Source organism: Lepisosteus platostomus, chromosome 3, assembly GCF_059453375.1.
Source record: "Lepisosteus platostomus isolate fLepPlt1 chromosome 3, fLepPlt1.hap1, whole genome shotgun sequence".
Classification (NCBI taxonomy): Eukaryota; Metazoa; Chordata; class Actinopteri; order Semionotiformes; family Lepisosteidae; genus Lepisosteus; species Lepisosteus platostomus.
Window position 1 is genome coordinate 45,870,430 of NC_142613.1, and position 19,489 is coordinate 45,889,918.

Here is a 19,489-nt window from a genome sequence, read left to right on the forward strand (position 1 = left end):
ATTGTGCTTTGATTTGCAGTTTGGGCAGGATGTTTTTGTTCTCAGGAAGTTGCATTTCTATTAGGTTACAGTAGTGTCTTACAGTTTATGACCTTCCTGTTTGATATGTGCATATCTTCAAAAAGAAGTGTTCATTAAGACACTTGAAATGCAGTTGTAGATTTTTGTAATAGTTGCATTTGAATGAAAATGTTGCCTGTAAAATATTTCACTCATTAATAAAACATTAACTGATATATTGTGCTGTAAGTCATCACAGCAGTCTTCCTTTTTTGGTAGTCAACTTCTGTATCTGTAAAGCTGAATACATTTATCAGTGCTTTTGAGTTTGTTTTATCTAACTGTATGTAAACTCAGTATTTAATCATACATACAGTATACACACTAGTGTTGATAATTATGTAGATAATTACATTTTAATTAAATCCCATCTAAAAAGAAAAGCCTAATTTAAACCATTGGCTTATCCCAAAGTTTATTATCCATTTCAAATAAAAATCTAATGGAGGTACACTTTGTGAGAAGTGAGAAGACTGTCAAGTTTCAGAATCATAGCTGACTCAAGAGAACACCGTAAAAATCTGGGACAACTCAAAAGATTTTTAGAATGATAAAATCTGTTTCTTACTTGATTAATGTATTGAGCAATTTTCCTTCGATGAAGGAAATATATAAACTATCCCATGATAAAACATCAGCCACAATCAATGGATTTGGAAAAGCTGTATGCTATGTAAACAGACATATGTAAAATGCAGACATACACTATATTAGCATTATTTTTGCCTTGGCCGATGCTTCCATCCATAGCAAACCTACATTTGTTCCAATGGATATTTTACTCAAGTAATTTGAGTGACATACCTTGCGCAGGGGCACAACGACAAAGTCTTACCTGGGATTTCAACCCACAGTCTTCGAGTATTGTGTCCAGATCCCTGACCAATACATTACACTGATGCCTTAAAATAAATTATAAATCATAATAATAAGAAGTGTTAAAATCAGTATTCTGTTTTGTCTGCCCTAATCATAACCTCAATGAAAGGCAAAAAAGAGGGAAAAAGAATACTACTCCAAGATTTGGACTAAGAAGGCAAAATGAGACAATGATGTATTGCCAAAATTGTGTGACAGAATGACCAGAGCTGTAATTGTAAACAGGAGGGATAAATTGCTGACAAATGTTTGCAGAAAAATGCCAGGAAAACATATGTTGCATGTTCTTTTAAGGTGGTTATTGAATGCTCATGTAAACGTAATTCATATTTAATAGTGTGTGATTCTTCCTTTCTTCATCGTATTTCACAAAGATTGACCACGTGTTTTTAGAATTTTATGTCAATATAAAATACTTAAAATCTTTTGTGCTTACATTGTTTTCCCAAATCATTTGGTTCTTCTTCTTATTTCAACGTAAAATCTATATGAAGAGTCTGTTACCCATCCTCTTTCCTGTTGCTTATTCTAAATGTACGGAAATCCTATTTTCATTCGTAGAGAAGTTTTATACTAAGTGTTGGATGTTGAGTGTATGTAGTATATTTAGCTCAAGTGGTAAGAAACTAACTGTACAAAGTATAATGAACAGGGCCTTCTTCACTCCTGACATTAGTATTACAACCTCAGAAACTAGGAATGGATCTGATCTGTACTGGGATGGGAGATTTCTAATGATCAAGTTTACTTTGTCCTTTTTGTGTCTTCTTTATTAAAGTAAAATATAAACAAGATACAGTATACATGCATTTTCACATTTATCAATACTCATGGATTAAAGTTAGTTAAAAGTAGTTACTGAAAGTCTTAATGGCAGTAGAATAGTCAAGTCATTTTGATAAGAGAAAAAACTCACAGTTCTCTATTTCTGCCCAGTTTTAAGCTTCATCAGCTTCATGATCATTTTAAAAATCTATAGAATATTGTGATAAAGAGTGGTAATGGACTTTTAAATTGAATGACATCATGCATGAATTCAAGCGCTGTTATAAGGGAATGCTTTCACAGTAATACATGTTATGTGTTAAAATAAAATGTGTGTTTTTTTAGATCGCATTAGGAACCGTAACCAATGTTGAAGAAGCAGTGAAGTGGCTCAGCTACACATACTTGTATGTGCGTATGAGAGCAAATCCATTAGCATATGGTATCAATTACAAGGCATACCAGGTAAATATAATGTTTTACATGTTTTATTGTTTATAGTTGTCAAATTCTACTTACTCTTTTCATTTTCTTGAAAGACCAAAAAGCATAAAAAATGCAAGTGTTTGTCCTGTTCTGCATTCACTAAAGCTATTTTCTGTGCTACTTAGAAAAACCTTGGCCTTGAAGAACAAAACTCATGAAATATTGTCTTTTGTGACTTACCCTGTTTATTTACATAGATAGCAAAAAAGGTAAAGGGAAAATGTTATGAGCATGTTTCTGTATATGTATTTTTACAACTTCAGCTTGAATACTGTCTCTCCTTGCTTACAGTCATGAAGCTTCACTTCATGTGAAATATAGTGTGTAATCTGTAGTAAATCCCATTATTTGTTTTTTCTGGAGGTTTTTTCTATAATTCATCTAAGTTTGTCTTTTTATGCCGTTATGCTTTATTTCTTACATCATGAAAGCTTGCGTTCCTTAGACACGTACTGTATGCATGGGTTAACACAGCATTTCTGCAACGTATAAAAGAAACAAAACCCAAACAGACCTAGCATAAAAAACAAGTAAAGTTAAACCTGTTAATTCATGATTAATCATAGTCTTTGTTGTGATTTTCTGACTCTGAGTTAAAATAAGGAATGAATAAAAGACATGAATTCATTAGCTTATATTTTAATAAGTTGCATTAGTAAAGATGCCAAGCTTGTTTCTGTTTCTGCATATAGAGCATAGTGTAATTAATTGAGCTACTCAAGTCCTCACAATTAATACATCAACAGTCTTTTTGGTATTCAAGTATTTACATCAGAAGATTCATTCATAAAATTCCGCTTAAGGTCAGAAATAGCAGGCACGTGAAAATAGTAAAACAAAATATTTTAGTTTACTATTTACACGTGCCTGCTGTTTCTGCTCTCTGGTCATATGAAATTTTATAATAGTCATCAAATAAATCTTCACAGTAATTTTTGTGTTTATTTTCAGATTTCCAGTGTTGTCATTTAATTTATGTTAATAGGATATATCTTGTAAAACTTACAACATTATATGGTTAGTCTCCAGTACATTCTAAAACTAGAGGCAAACACTATTTACAAGTGCTGGGTTACATTGAAAAATTGCCCATCAAAAGACTCAGAATACCATTGCAGCACATTGCAAATTTGTTGCTGGGATTGTACAGAGAGTGCATAGTAAATAAGGTGCATGCTTTTGCATTAAATAAAAGAATCACCCTCTCAAATACAAAAAAAGCTTTATGAAACATCGAAGTTTTACAAACATTGAAAAAAATCATGCACTTTAATGATGTGTGCATGTTGCTAAACCTATCGGTGATGTTCTTCTGTGAGTAGAGGCGTTCCCTGAGTTACAGTATATTAATCTATGCTTATGGCACCTTTTTTTGGAACTGACCTCTACATCTAAAAACTGACTTCCTTAAAACTACTTTTGCCAGCCAGAGATAAGGATCTGGATTACATTGACTGTGACATTACGTATTATCATACTTGTAACATGAGCTATTCAGAGTCAAATATTAGTTACTTTCTATTACTGTATGAAAACATACTGAGATCTACACACAAGTCAGTCTCAGGTACTCATATTACAAGTTTACCACCTTACAAAAAAGGGAAGCATTTTTCTAAAGTTAAAAATGTGTTACTTTAAATTGAATAGATATTTTGTATATTGCAAACTGAACCATCTAGGAATTATGTGAGAAAGCGTTTTGAGAATGTAAATTGTTGTCATGTGCTGAGTGAGTTACCTCTTCCTTTTACATAAAGATTATCAACAGACTAAGACAACTATACAAGAAAATTCATATTTTGCAATATCCTCTGTTATGTTTTGAAGGTGTCTTTTAAATGTTTTTCCTGCATTCTTATATTCAGAAAGAAAATGAATTATAAATTACAGGTTCAAAATATATGCTTGCATTTGTGTTCAACTGTTTCAGTATTCACGAATCAACAACTCTAATAGAATACTAAATTTAAATGTTTAACAGCATGTTCTGAAAATCGTTTTTCGTTTTTCTATGGAAAAATGATTTATTTTCCCAAAGTATTTTTTCATGTCATGATGACTTAAAGAAGCTTTAATGCTGCCCAAGTAAAGACATGTAGAACCTTTTAATAACTTGCTGTCAGAAGTAGTTTTGCAAGGCTATCTGTCACATACCTTCAAACAGATAGTGCTAATTTCAAACCCATGACTGTTCCTTTTACCTCTCACACTTTTCAGGCGATAGACTATATGTTCTGCAAATTGTGTAGTATAAATTAATTAAGCTTGGCTTCCATTTTTATATTTTAAGTTCTGTTTCAGGGGAGAATGCAGAATGTTTTATGCTATTTTTGCATTAAAAAAACAAATGGACAACACTTAAAAGTGGTGCTAATTGTAGAATTATATGCTCCATTAAGATGCTCAGCTCTTGTTGTTTTTACTTATTAATAAGAGTACAGTAAAGAAAATATATTTCAATATAAAGTGAATGAGACAGTTGGATGAGACAGACGCAAGTTCAGATCTTTATCATTTTCTTTCAATTAGATGGACCCTGGTCTGGAGATGTACAGACAGGAACTTGTGGTGGAGTCTGGACGAAAACTTGACAAAGCCAGAATGATTCGATTTGAAGAGAGAACAGGATACTATTACTCAACTGATTTAGGCAGGACTGCCAGTCACTTCTATATTAAATACAACACCATTGAGGTAAAGAGCTTGAATTTATTTTTCTCAGCTCAGCCTCTTATGTTTGTGCAGGCATTGCTTTGTTTATTTTAGGAAAACATATGGTGTAACAAATTGCTCAGCATAAGCTGCTTCAGGCATTTTCTGCTACTCATTAACTTTAGGGATCAGTTGTTTTAGAGAACATACCTGCATTCACTTCAGTTTACTTCTGTACTAGTTAACCAAAAAGAAAGTGAATCCAGTTATATCAAGAAATGTATTTCTTAGGATGCCTGTGAACCTTTTGTGATAAAAAGGCTGAATATCATACCTGTTTACATCTTGACAAACAACAAATAAAACTTGTCTTAATGTTATTTATTTATTTCAAAGACATTCAATGAATTGTTTGATGCCCACAAAACAGAGGCTGATATTCTGAGTATTGTGTCTAAGGCAGAAGAATTTGACCAGGTCAAGGTAAGTGCAGTATTGATTATTATCTGAAAGGTAATTTAAGGGATCAAGTAGAAACATCACCCGAAAACCCAAAGAACTATAAAAATTCCACCACCTAAGCCTTTTCTTTTGATTCTTTTATTCATTATATACTATATTCTTTTATGCAAATGGTTAATGAATTGGCTGTTAAATAGACAGAAGATGTGAAGGTTCAGTTCACCTGCACAGCAGTGTGGAAAGGTTTTCTTACTGAGCTCAAACACTGTGCCAGTATTTTCTCCTTGCAGTAGCAGTAATGCCTCACTCTAAAATGTTCATTATTAGCCAGCTCTAAGAAGCTCATGATTAATGCAGAAGTTAGAACTGTGATGTTTGTATTTCTTTATAAGTAACCAATGAAGTTTAATTCATTCCTGAATTCTCTATTGTGTAACTCTTCACAAGGTTGCAAATACCTTAATATGTGTTTGGTAATAAAGAGGTTAAAAGGGACCTAGAGTCACACCAAGTGTAGTTTTGTTTACTTTTCCACTGTAAAGGACATAAACAGTTTTCCCCAAGTTTTGTCTCCATGATCTTAAGGTTAGATTAGAATAATAAAATATCTTTCATTTAATATTTTTCAGGACCGTGAACAAACCATTGTTTGTATGATGGCAATACAATAACTTAAAATGTAATTTCCATTGCTTCTACAGGGAATCAAAAATTAAGCAAACAAATAATTAAGCATATGTGGTGATTAATATTAGCAGGCTTCTTAAAAAGATGTAGACGCACTTTCTTAGCAGTTACACACACTGTGGAAGCTTCTAAAAGAGTCTTATTCTGTTTTGATTTTGTATTTCTTTTCAAACTCCACTGAAATAAACTCTTAACAGGGTGAAAATGCTTTTACCACTTTCAGATTTGGTTAGTAAAAAGCAGTCATTTACATCATGGGGACATCCCTATTTTTATCTTTTTCTTTAGAGTTGCCATCATTGTGGGGATATTTTTCTCAAATTGTGTAACAGTAAATACTCATACCGGCATACTCTTAATGGCATAACCTCCCTGGTATTCAATTAATCACACACTTTTATCTAATATACAAACATGGCTAATAACTTCAAAAAAATTCAAAATGTTGATGGTTTTTGTTGATTTCATTGCTTTTAAGGTCAGAGATGAAGAAATCGAAGAACTGGAGCAGTTGCTCCACAATTATTGTGAGCTGCCTGCTGCTGGTGGGGTTGAAAACGGCTACGGAAAAATCAACATTCTTCTTCAGACGTACATTGGGCGTGGAGAAGTGGACAGTTTCTCGCTTATCTCAGACCTCTCATACGTAGCTCAGGTAAAAAATGGGACCAACACATTTATATCCTGTTAGAAAGAACTAAAAACAAAGTGGGTTATTAGATTTGGTTGAATTTCTTTATGTTGTGTCTGTTTTAGTCCTTTGTGATTCATGTAGGTATCACGCTGTAAGATCAATTAACAATGAGTATTCTCTGATTACATGATCATTCTGAATCCTCTTTCTTCTTTCAGGGTGTTTCGATTTCTTGTAACTTATTCACATGTGTTGTAGATGTAGTAGTAGAAATGTGTAGTAGAAATTTCTAGTTTTTCAGCTAAGCTTATGCCTTTGACACATTTAAGATTTGTAGGAAATGAACAGCAAACAAACTGCTTACATTTCAGAACACCCCCACCCACCCACAACACCTAAACAAGAAAAATTCTAAGTTAATCTCAGTTTTTACTTTTGCTCAATATTGTTACATTAGCTGTTAAAACTGTATTAAAATATTGTTACATTGGATCTACAATTACGGGATTGGATGCCTCTTAATTTCTTATCATACTAGTAAAAATTATTTACAAGTATGGAGAAGTATATATTTACAGTGTTGCCTCTTATACTAAGTGAGGTAATTTACCATACATTTTCGAGACCCAGCCAGTTACAAGCAGCTTTAACCACACGTGCCAGAAAACTGCAATGAAAAGCCAACGAAGTACTGGAAGGAGGGCCAGAAGATGGGCCTTTCATGTCTGGCAGCAGAGAGAGATGATCAAAAGAAGCCATCTGGACAAGATGGATAAATAATTTATTTACATTTTATCTATCACTAAAACCTTTGTTAATGAAATACCATATCCGAAGAGAATTAAACAACACAGTTACTGTTCTTTCAGCTTTGATATTGAGAAACAGAAAAGCCTGTAAATATGGAGCTCTTCGACCGCTCTTTTGGGTTATTCTTGGGATACCAGCATTTCCAGATGGATTGCATGTGTGCTAGCTGTGACACTGTTGGTGACGCCACGTGGACCAGCTGAGCCCAGTAAAGACAGCATGGAAAGATACTGCCTTAGAGAGATACATTGAGGCACTTGGAGTCTAGTTTGCACAGCTTACAAACAAGAGAAGTCCATTTGGCCCACTTTGCTTATTTTTTATAAAAAGGTAGAACCATTGAAAGAAAAAGAGGCATTGATTTTTTTTCAGTGGTGGTAGAAAACACAGACCTTTTTCATACTTGTACTTGAGGTTAAAGCATATTTTCAGAAGGACACCAAGAATGAAAATTCTAATTAAAGCAATATGGAACCTATTCATGCTGTTTCAGCACGACAGTGTGAGAAATCATCTTATTTTTACTCACATTATTTATTTTTAATCTGTTTTTGGTTTTAACCACTTGTCTCAGATGAGGCACTGACAATCTAGATTGAAATTTTGTCTGACAGATTGTTTCCCCTTTTCACATGAAAGAGGCTTTTCTTTCTGATTGACAAATGAAGTCAATGGGACCAATTAAATAAGACTCTGTAGCCTCCTCTGTTATTGGATCCCCCTGTTGTGAAAATTGTCCAGTGGGAGGAATATACAGTATATATATATAGTTTATACCTGTATATAGAGAGATGTCATGATTATTTACATTATTGTTTTTGTGTTGTATAAATAAAATGAGAAGGTAAGATACAGTATTAGATAATCAAAAGTAGGACTGAGAGTCCCAACACTTTGAATGTCTTAAAAAGAGTTTAAAATAAAACTTTATCAGTATCGGTATTTTATATCTAGTGTATATATATACTGATATATTTAGTATTTACAGTATATTAACAATTATTATTATTGCTGCTGCTGTTGTTGTTTTATATGATGATGCTATAAAGCAGTAATCAGTGGGATGCTTTTATGACCATTGCAATGTCTTGTAATTTTTTTTTTTTAATCTTTCATATTTTTTCCCGTGATTTCCTGTGATATGTTAAAACTGGATCTCTTTCCCATTTGTTGTCATGACACATTCATGCACTTACTATATAATATGCTATCTTGTTTAATTTAATTACATTACATTCAAATTCTTCATCAACTGCACTACAGTAGAAGGTAAAATTGAAAATGAAAGATTTTTAAAAGGCTTCCCTTGTCTAGGAGTAAGTTATAAGATTTTATGCAGAAAGGTTCATAACCTCCATGCTGGTATGAACTGTTGGATCACATCCACTTTGTAGGGCAAATAATGTTTCACTGATCAATGCCACTAAAACTGTAGACAAAAGGTGTACAGGTGCTGTAAAGATGTTTAGTTTTCATAGGGTCAAAACCAATAACAATGTCTCTGATCAGGGTCATACTTCAACCACTAGATCACTACAAAGGATTTTCAATGTGCTTCAAATGCACTCATTTCCATTAGTTTTTGGTGCCTTTAACAGTTGAATGCATCATTGGTGATTTCACTAAATAAGAAAAGTATTTCTGAATGCTCTCTCTAAATGGTAAATTTCTTATATTTGGGTATATTAAATACAAAAAGATTAATCTGAAGGACAAGTTTAACTTTGCTACCCCTAAGTGAAAGGTAAAGCAAAATTAAAAATAATCATTTTAAGCAACTTCATTTTATATAGTTTACAGCTCAGAAGTCAGATTACTAGAAATAATTTACTAATGCATGTTCTGTAAGACAAATTCCTTGCTGGAGATTTATTATTGCATTTGACATGCAATTACATACATGCAAAAAATAATATGCTAAAGATTTGTTTTTTAGTTCAAAATGTATGGGTTGTAATGCACAGCTTGGTTTCTTTAAAATCTCAAAAATGCCAGCTTCATTTTTTGGTGATTTTATATTTGATTTTTAATAAGCACATTGAGCTTGCAACAATACTTCAAATGTATACATGCAAATTAATGTAGCTAGGTTTCATTTCCCATATTTTTCCCCAATTTGCAAAATTCAGTATGCTTCTAAACATATCTCCATATTGACTTGATTTAAATGATGAAGTGATTTTGTCATTAAATATTTGAAAACGACATTACCATCTGAAACATTGAGGAAATATTTTAAAGAAAGTGTAGCGCCTGTACATTGCTCCAAATTATCATAATTTATTTCAGGTGTCATCTCAAAATATTGTAGGCAAAAGTCAATACAGTGCTGCTAACTATGAGAGTGATTTTTAAAGATGAAATTATGCAGTTGTATGTCATATGTTGTTTTCATTTATGTAGGTAAATAACTTCCTTTGTAATGCTTGCACATTTCAATACATTTAATAATACATATAATAACATCCACATTTTAATGTTTTTTTTTTTGTTCTTCTAAGGTGAAGGCCTCAGGTCATCATTGTAAATTAGAATTTATTCTCAATTGACCTGGTTAAATTATTTTAAATGGTACTAATGTTAATCTAGAATGAAAATTCAGGCGTACTGTAAACATTCTTAACAGAAACAATTCAAAATCGAAAACTTATGATTGTCAATATTGTATAAACAACATCTGTCAGTAACAAACATATACGGTACATACTGTATATATTTTTAAACATGTTCATATTTATTCATTCCCCATCAGTCATCCTCTTTTGGATTTGTTAACCATGAGAAATCATCTCCTGTAGTCTTTCAATAGGTTCTCAAATGACTCATGGGAGATATTTGATCATTACTCTGGTAGACGCTCTCAAGCTCCTTCAGCCCCCTCCAGGGTTTTGATCTGATCTGCTATCTTCAGCTAAATGTTTGACTTCTAGCTGTGATAGTCTATCAAAAACACAGATTGCTTATGTTTTCTTGAAGTTTTGGCCAAGGTGTTTGATGCTTGCTATTTTGTTGTTAACCTTTACCAATGTCCATTTGTGACCAGACTTGAGATAAAAAGGCAACAATCTTTGGCTAAAGTATGATGGTAAACTTTTAATCAGTCTCCCTCAATTAAAACAAGCACCCCAGGACCTGATTTTTTATTCTTTACAGAAAGGATTTTTCACATTTCGGTGTTCACTATGAAGTCACCCTTGAATGGCAGTCTTGAGGATCTTGTCTTCTTATGAGTATTTACTATTTCTAATTGATACTCTTGAGTGTCAATCATTGTTCAAAGCCATTTTCTGATCTCCCCCTCCCCCTGAAACTCTTGCTGAAACTGTGATATGTCCTGGACTTTCTTAGGTACCATTTGATTTAATTAGGCCAATATGATTTCACCTTAGTTCAGTTCTCTCTTCTGCTGCCTTGATATACAGAGACATTCAAGGTTACTTCAAGTTGGTAGCATCTGTAACTGCTTAGAGGCTTTGTGAAACTGCCACGTGACTAAACAATATTAGCAGATAAAATGTACATAATTTATTTTAAACATATTTACAAGGTACAGTAAATCCCTCCCCTCCAATACAGTTTCGTCACAACACGTCAAAAAGAAATACAACTAAAGCTTCTTTTAACTCGAATGTTTCATTACCTGAAATGGCTTTGCAAAATCTAGTTGTATTTCTCATTGCTGTTGTCTCCAGACACCTTTTCCGGGAAGCACTGTGACATTCCCAGCATTACAGTCCACGCTTACGCTAATTTTGTTTTCCTGCCGTGCATGGGATTGTGTTTTTACAATTTGTTTGTGTGTCATCCCTGCATTACATCTGCTAAACATAAAGTGTCAACCAGTTATGAAGTTGAAAGTTAAAAAGTAGATTTTAATAGAAAAAAGTAGTTTTAGATAGGCTGCGTGCTGGAGCCTGCATTTTCACTAGAAGCAAGTGAGCAGATAAATGAGTGAGTGCATTTATTGATGTTTCATCTTTGTGATGAAGTGTATAAAACACAAAGGATGTTATTTTTTTCATAATAATGCACTATTTACATACATTCTATTCATTTTTTGCCATTTGTAGGTAAATAAAATAAATGCTCAAATTAGTCCTTACTATAATATTAAAAGTTTTTATGAGGAAATCAAAGCAGTCAAAATAATACACAGAATATGAAAATATACGTCCTGTCTAATCAACGTACACAATTTATGTAGTATCAGATCAAAACAATTACAAATACAGCTACATGAGGGTGAGTAATACTGCTTTACACACGTTCCATTTCTATTGGGAGTTTGATTGATATAAAAAAATGTCCAGACTCCCAGAGTTCAGGTCCAGATTTGCACTGAAATGTCGGTGTGCTAATTATAAACCCTTATTGTTTTTCTTTCCCAATATCCAGAATGCAGCTCGAATTGTCCGAGCCCTTTTCGAAATTGCTCTGCGGAAACGATGGCCTGCTATGACTTACCGCCTGCTCAACCTCTGCAAGGTCATCGACAAGCGCCTGTGGGGCTGGGCCAACCCTCTGCGCCAGTTTCCTGCACTGCCAGGGTCCGTCCTCTCCAGGCTGGAGGAAAAGAAGCTCACCATAGACAAGCTGAAGGACATGAGAAAGGATGAAATAGGTATGCTTGTTTAGCACAAAAACGTAAATCAACAGGGTAAATCTAGAGTACAACAAAGATTTGTGATGGGCATTACTTTTGTAAACATAATACTATAGATGGTTTTGTATAGCTTCTTCTTTAATGTGAAATCATTATTGGTAGTACTGTATATTTAAGCTAAATATATATATTTTTTTTATGATTGACAAAATAATTTCAATGTTGCCCTTGAATTTATGTCATCAAAATGTACATACAGCCTTACCAAGATTATTAGACATTTACTGTAATTAGTTAATAAGCAGATAATAAAATTCAATACAGATATTTCAATGGGATTTGTATTGATAGTAAACTCAAATTCAAATATCATATTTTATTACTTACATTATGCTATAGATTTTGTTCCTTTGAATGTTTTGTTTCATATTCTCACTAAATGTGCAATTAGAGTCCACAAGGAGACTGAGGAAACCAGCCTGCAGGTACTGTATCAGAGGATAGATCAGATGGTATTCGATCTGGTTTCTGGAGGACCCATGTGTCTGTAGGTTTTCTAGGTCTCTTTGAAACAGCAACACTTGAAGAGAAGGGCTTAATTCAGACAGCAATAGGCAGATTTAGGTTAGTAAGAGCAGACTGGAATAAATGAAATTACAAACATCCTCCAGGACCGCGACTGGATACCCTTGATGCATAGCAGGCTTCATAGAATGGGAATATGAAAAATGAAACAATGTCAGGCTTAGTTTCCCCAGATAGTTTGCAAAGAAGCTGATGATTCACAAACCCATGCCAAAATACTTCACCTTCTAAATTTGATAGCTGTAGCATTTGAGGGGAAGGAATAAAAAGTTATACAACATATTAGGATATAGTGAAAAGTGGAGAATTTAAATCACGTGATGTTATGTTTTAAATGTCTAACACACTAGTAGGGCCTTATTAGAATATTGTGTATAATTTTGGTCATCACATTAAAGCCAGTATGTTGCTGCTCAGGAATCAATCCAGAGTAGAGCTACCAGATACACAGAATGTCTCTGACAGGTTGCACTGAACCTTTTTAGTCTTGAACAGAGGATTCTACCAGGGTTCCCGACACAAGTATTCAGAACCCTCAAAGGCATCAACACATTCCATCAGAATAAGCAGTGGAACGCAAAGCATTTAAAACTGAGTTCAGGAGGCACATTTTTATGCAAGTGGTTGTGGAAGTATGGAAAGATACTCAGCCATGTTGATGAAGCCAACACTCTGGTTTTCTTCAAGAAACAGCTGAAATGAAATCCTTGCATCAGTGAGCTATTAACTACAGGCTAGATGGCCTAAATGGCCATCTCTTGTTTGTAACCATTCTTATCTTCTTGCTTAAAAAATAATAAATTATTATTATACACAATTTCTGAAACCTCTAATATAAAAGCATTGGGCAAGCAGTACAAGGAAGTGTGACATAGCTAACTTGACCTTGCATCTTATCTGCTGGGTATACAGCAAGTTTTCTTGGTTTCTGGACAGGTGATGTTTTCTCTTGATTAATATCTTTAATATTCACCTTAATTTAGTTTTTGTTATTTACAGAATTATTATTTACAATTTATTATGTTAACAAATCGTTTCTAACATTCTGAAAGTAAAGTGAAATGCCCTTTTCTTCTAGGTCACATGTTGCATCATGTGAATATCGGGTTAAAGGTCAAGCAGTGTGTCCATCAGATTCCTTCCATCATAATGGAAGCAAATATCCAACCAATCACTCGCACTGTGCTTAGAGTTAGACTTACCATAAACCCGGATTTCAAATGGAACGATCAGGTAAGTAGCTTCACAGTAAATTGTGCATATACTGTACTATACGATTAAAACCTTTTTTTCCAAGATTAGTGATGTTAAAATGGTGCATTACAAATGTGAATATGTTTTTGGTAATAGTGCTTATATTTTCCATTGTTATTTCAAAAAGCTTTTAAAGATTTGCTAAAAGTGCAAAAATATGTTCAGAGTCACAGTGGCATCCCTAAAAGGCATCACTGTATATGGTTATAGTAAGAACTTGTATCTAGGCACAAGCATCCTCCAGATTTAATGTCTGGACTTTATTTGTGCTGTGAAGCATGCCCAAGAGTGATTAAATCACTAACTTAAATGTACTACTTGACAATCAACTTCTTTTCATAGTAGACTACATTTTTGTGCTGCTGAACAAGTGCTTAATAGTGAAAATTTCCTTGTTCTGTCAGGTCAGAAAAAAAAACGTCAGGTCAGATGAGAAGGGGATGCAATATTGAAAATTAATACTTTCTTTTTTTCTATAATATATGTACACAGTCTGTTGGATATGTTATACACATACAGAGAACAGATTTAGTTAGTTACCGTTAACATAGTGAAGTAAATAAATATTCAGAAATATTTAATATTTAAATAAAAACTGTTAGTCATACAGTATATGCAGTTTTTATGTTCCTGTAATGTAGTTAAGAAGGTATGTGACAACTTCAGACTCTTTTTTTCAGGAATATTTAGTCATTAGATTCATGTTAGTGAAAATCATTTCAAATAAGAGTCTGTTCATATGTGCACCAGGTGAATATTATTTAACCTGAAGTCTCACAGCAGACTGTGAGACGTATGAGACATTATAATGTGACAACTATGTGACAGAACAAGTAATAGGTTTATTCCATGCTGAAAAGAAGAAGAAAGAAAACACAATGTTTCGACCGTGGAGCCTTCTTCAGGTGTGAGTCTACTGACTTAGACTAGTCCCTCATACAAGGACTATTTGTCATCAAGTTAGTAACTTCAATGTTTTATGGAGTAAGAAACAAAGCAGCATGCAGAGGCAGTTTTGAATCAGATTTCTTTTAATATTACTGTATGTTGTATTATTAAGCATACCAATACGTAATTCTATTTCATGAAGTTTATTTCCCTATCTGGAGTGCAGCCAAGATCCCTGTTATGCGCAGAGGCGTATTCGTTGCAATATTTATCATTATTAATATAATTAAAATCAGTGTTGTAACATATCTTTCACTACATTATCAGTACTATTTTAACACAACATCCCTAAAAACCTATGGGAATTACAATATGTTTTGATTTTACCCATATGCACAGAATTTAAAAAAATGAAAGGTCAGAAAATGTCTTAGTGATCTCTCAGATAACTGAGAATTTCATAGACGAGTCACAAAAATTTACTAAATCCCACCTTCAAATAGCATTCAAAACTGTTTGCGAATTTTCATCCCTTGAGAAATGAGCTTTAAACTAATCAATACACAAACCACAGAATAAATTGTTAAAACGAACTTTTGTTTCATCAATAACACATAAACTTTAGAATCTTTTAAATGCACTGCATCAGAAGAAGTATCTTTTTGTAGTGCTCTACAAATCAGGAACTGTGCTTTTTCTTCCAGTTTAACAACCTACTGAGACACAGTCTTAACATTTTATGCAGTGTTGAAAATTAAAAAATTGAAAATTTAAAATAATTAGTTGTTAAAAATTGTTTTTGGTATTGCAATGTGCTTTCAACTCATGTAAATACAATATATTCTATGATAGAAACAGTAATTACACTATAAATGTATGATTCACAGCATGCTATTCTATGTTTGTAACCAAATTGATTTTGAATTAAGTAATATTACTTAATTCAAAATCAAATTCTAATAAGAAGCTAAGGAAAACTTTAAATAAGATTAGGTTAACGGATAAGGTTAAAATTAATTTAGGAAAGAAACTATACCAACTAAAACTTGCATAATAGCAATACATGTTCTCTGAACTAACTTTCTGCTGGTATTAAAGTAGTGTGGTGTTTTGTTCGTTTATCTTATTCAAATGAATAGAACATTTTTTAAAGACCATTACTTTTAAAGTAATCAAAACCTTTTTTCCCATATTGGCTTTAGTGTCCTTCAAAAACTTTGAGTTCAAATATGTATTCATTGTTTCTTTCTGGTTAGCTGATAAAAAAGACCAGGTGATTGTTCCACAGAAATGGAAAGTAGTTCTGATCATTGAACTATAAAATGATACACTAAATCTTTCCCGCATCTTTTAACTTAAGGACCAGCTGTGCTGGAAAATGTAATGCCATTTCTCTATGGTGCAAAAATTGGACTTTTTGTTACAGTTGGATCTGAGCACGATTGGCCTGTTGTTAGATTATTGTTTAAGCTTGCATAATACCAACCTAGTTGCATCTTCAGCTGAGAACCAGATGGACAAGTGTGATTGACCCGTTAGTCTTAGCCCTACTCTCTTTATCTCCCTGTCTTGCTCATACATACATACACACACACCCACTCTCAACGGGCCACTTGTCGGTACAGAGCCTCTGTATTATTGCCAGCTTAGCTTGTAAAGGCTTAAGCTTCTGGTGACACCCACCTTTTGAAAGCACAAAGGCAGTTCTCTTGGCATAATAACCTTCTGAGTGGTCATCCAATTTCAAATGGAAAGACAAAATGCCTGAAAGGTGGACTTTGATAGCACCAGCTCCTTGTGCAGTTGAAATCGATTTATATCCATAATGACCATCCTAACCATGCTGAAATGCATCTGTTATGCCTACTGCCGAGGTCATTGAAGAGTATAGATATAAGGAACAAGCTAAATTCAGTCTAGTTTTGAGGGTTTTTTTTATATGTATAGTTAAAAGTGAGAATTAAATTCGGTACATCTATCCAGTTATTGTTTTATTTTTTCGGTAATGATTTCAAACCTAGAAAAATGTAATGTGTGACCTTCAATTCTTTACTGAATATACACTTCTGTGTATACAGTATATAAAACAGATATTTACACAGTTATTTGTAATGTCAGACTCTAAGCATAGGAACTGGGCATTACTTCCAACATTAGTGCACAGATTAGTTTCAGAAAATAATCAATTTAAACAAGTATTATCTGAGTAATAAATTACCACCTTCTTTTCTCGTCACGTAAATCAGATATAAGGAGTTAATACCCTACTTTATTTGTACTGCTTCCATTGTATTGTAATGCATTGCATGTTCTCTTTTGCAGAGGTTAGCTATTCAGCTGATTCTGCTGAGTATTAATTGTAGTTCAGTATTATTCCACATAGATAAAAGTGTCTTAACTGGAATCTGATAATCAGCTCAAAAAGTATTTTGGCCAAGTACTTGGTTAATGTGACTGTACTGTCACCCAGAAATAGAGATGCCAGAATGTGCTAGAAGATAATTTTGTCATAAACTTTTGTATCAGCATGTTAAATGTTTTCCGTAACATAAAGTCTATTAGCACGTATATAAAAGGAATACAGGTCAGCGTTGTTGAAGGTTTTTACGTTGTTGATGAATAAGCAAAACCACATCTCACATTAAAACAGATGAGCTGCAAGGTAAGGCAGCTGTTTTCCTCTAGTTAATGTTGGTAAAACGTCACCTTTCATGAAAATTAAGCTCAAAACCTAATGTAATTGGATTTCAAAATTAAAGTCTAAAATATAAGGTGATATTTAAAGTGATATGATGTTTATATAAGGTGATTTTGTTTGCCTAAGTCATATCAAGTTTATATTATTCAACAAATACTATAGCACAGTGTCTTTTTAGAAACAGAAATGACACAGGTGTGGACTTCAGGTGAGCCTTTTTTGTTGGGACATTGTCTTAAAGCAGGACAGATTAAAAGAAGATTTTCTCCATGTATAGATTTCTTAAATCTATTTTTGGAGCAGATGAACAGAGCATATGATTCAGTTAATCTGCTCCAACACAGCAGAATTAACATGGTAGAATGCAGCATTTTTGTTTTTGATTGTTTTCACAATGAAACCATACTCAGCTCACCTCCGAATGATCACTGCCTCAGAGCCATTTCGCTCCTGTCCATCTACCCTTATGTTCACATAAGAAAGGCCAAGGATGAAATAAATAATCTGTATATTATAGAATACTATCAACTTGATAACTAGAGAGATGCCACCTTCAGTCTGTGTGAGGATGTATTGTAGCCATTAAAGATGAAAGTTAAAACCAGTGACACTATTGTATTACAGAGCAGTCTATCTGTGCTGATTTAAATGTAATTTAAATCCAAGGTAGGAATTTTAAAATGTTCAAGCTTTTTTCTATTTGCAGTTTACTTTTTGAGAAACTGTATTATTGAATCTTGACCTAATGGTCTCTCTGCTGTGCACAGTGTACTGTATGGTCCGCTTCATATAAAGGAAATCTAATAATTACGAAAAAAATAAACTAGACTATTTTCTTTCCTTTCTTCAGTGTGGGTTATTATGTCTGGGACAGTGTAACTCACAACGCAAGAGAGGTGTTTTCCTGAAATGAGATCTCTGCTGAATCTAGGGCTTCGGTGCTGCACACAGCAGTGCTAACCACTGGGCCATCCTGCCACTCAAACACACAGAATTCAAAGTGCAAAACATTTTACCATTGTCCGTCAAAGAGGACATTTTTTAAGAGAGCCTTTCACTTTAAGACATACAGTCATGCAGTAGTTCTAATTTATACAGTAAATGAATGTGGTAAAGATAGAAACATGTTCAGGTTCAATCAGTAATGCATGCCCTGTTAATAAGAGACTTGAAACTAAATTCCAAAAGCTTAAGTATAATCCTTGCCATATGGACATATATGTAGTGTAAGCCAATGTACATATGTAAGTTTATTTTCCAGAAACTAGCTTACAAATAATTATCTTTTCCATATGTCTTCAAACACCCATTCATACAGTAGATTCTTCTTAGGATTTAGATCTGCCTCCGGAATGGTGTTTTTCCTTACAGTTCAATTTTCTTCTTTGACGTTTCATTGTTATTTTTTAAACCCTCGGGTGTGCTTCAGTCTTTGGTTGACTTTTAATGTAAAATTAAAACAACTTAGGCGAACCCAAAAAGCAGTACAATTATAATTGAGTGAAAATTTGATTAATGTTTAATTTATTAATTCATTCTTTGGCAGTCATCATGGGCTTTTAGGCTTCAGTAGTAGTAAACGGGAACCATCAGTGCACTAAAGCAATGCCATGAAGCATGACTTCAAACTTGGCTGGTTTTATCACACCCAGAACTGCTTCAGAACAGCACTTCACACGTTTCAGCCACACGTTTTACACTGACAACAGGTTATCCTGCATGGCGCCACGAATCCCATACTTCTAGCGCCTCGTTTTCAAAAACCATTAGGCGAGTGAAATCAAACATTGGTATGCATCATTCTGTTTTGTTTGGTTTCTTTGTGGTTTATTAAGGTATTAGTTAACCTGAATTCTTGCTAAAACTGATTTTAAGGGTTTTAAAAATAATACTTTCAGTTAAGGGAAAGATGACAGATAAAATATTTTTTTTTTCCTCTGAAGCTGGAAAGATCATTTGACCACTTATTTAGAATCCTCTACTTCCTTCTTCAGTGGAGATGCAATTTAAACAGCTTACACCA

At 33.5% G+C, this 19,489-nt stretch overlaps 1 protein-coding gene across 4 annotated transcripts in view; it reads left to right on the plus strand.

Annotated features, from left to right (window-relative positions):
* The window catches only part of ascc3 (activating signal cointegrator 1 complex subunit 3), a 375,545-nt gene that overhangs the window by 294,198 nt on the left and 61,858 nt on the right, over positions 1 to 19,489 (plus strand). For all 4 annotated transcript variants that reach the window (XM_088625716.1, XM_088625717.1, XM_088625718.1 and 1 more), the window contains exons 17-22: positions 2,050 to 2,169; positions 4,723 to 4,887; positions 5,242 to 5,328; positions 6,473 to 6,649; positions 11,834 to 12,059; positions 13,705 to 13,859. In XM_088625716.1, the coding sequence (XP_088481842.1) occupies positions 2,050 to 2,169; positions 4,723 to 4,887; positions 5,242 to 5,328; positions 6,473 to 6,649; positions 11,834 to 12,059; positions 13,705 to 13,859 (930 nt within the window). The remainder of the gene's footprint in view (positions 1 to 2,049; positions 2,170 to 4,722; positions 4,888 to 5,241; positions 5,329 to 6,472; positions 6,650 to 11,833; positions 12,060 to 13,704; positions 13,860 to 19,489) is intronic.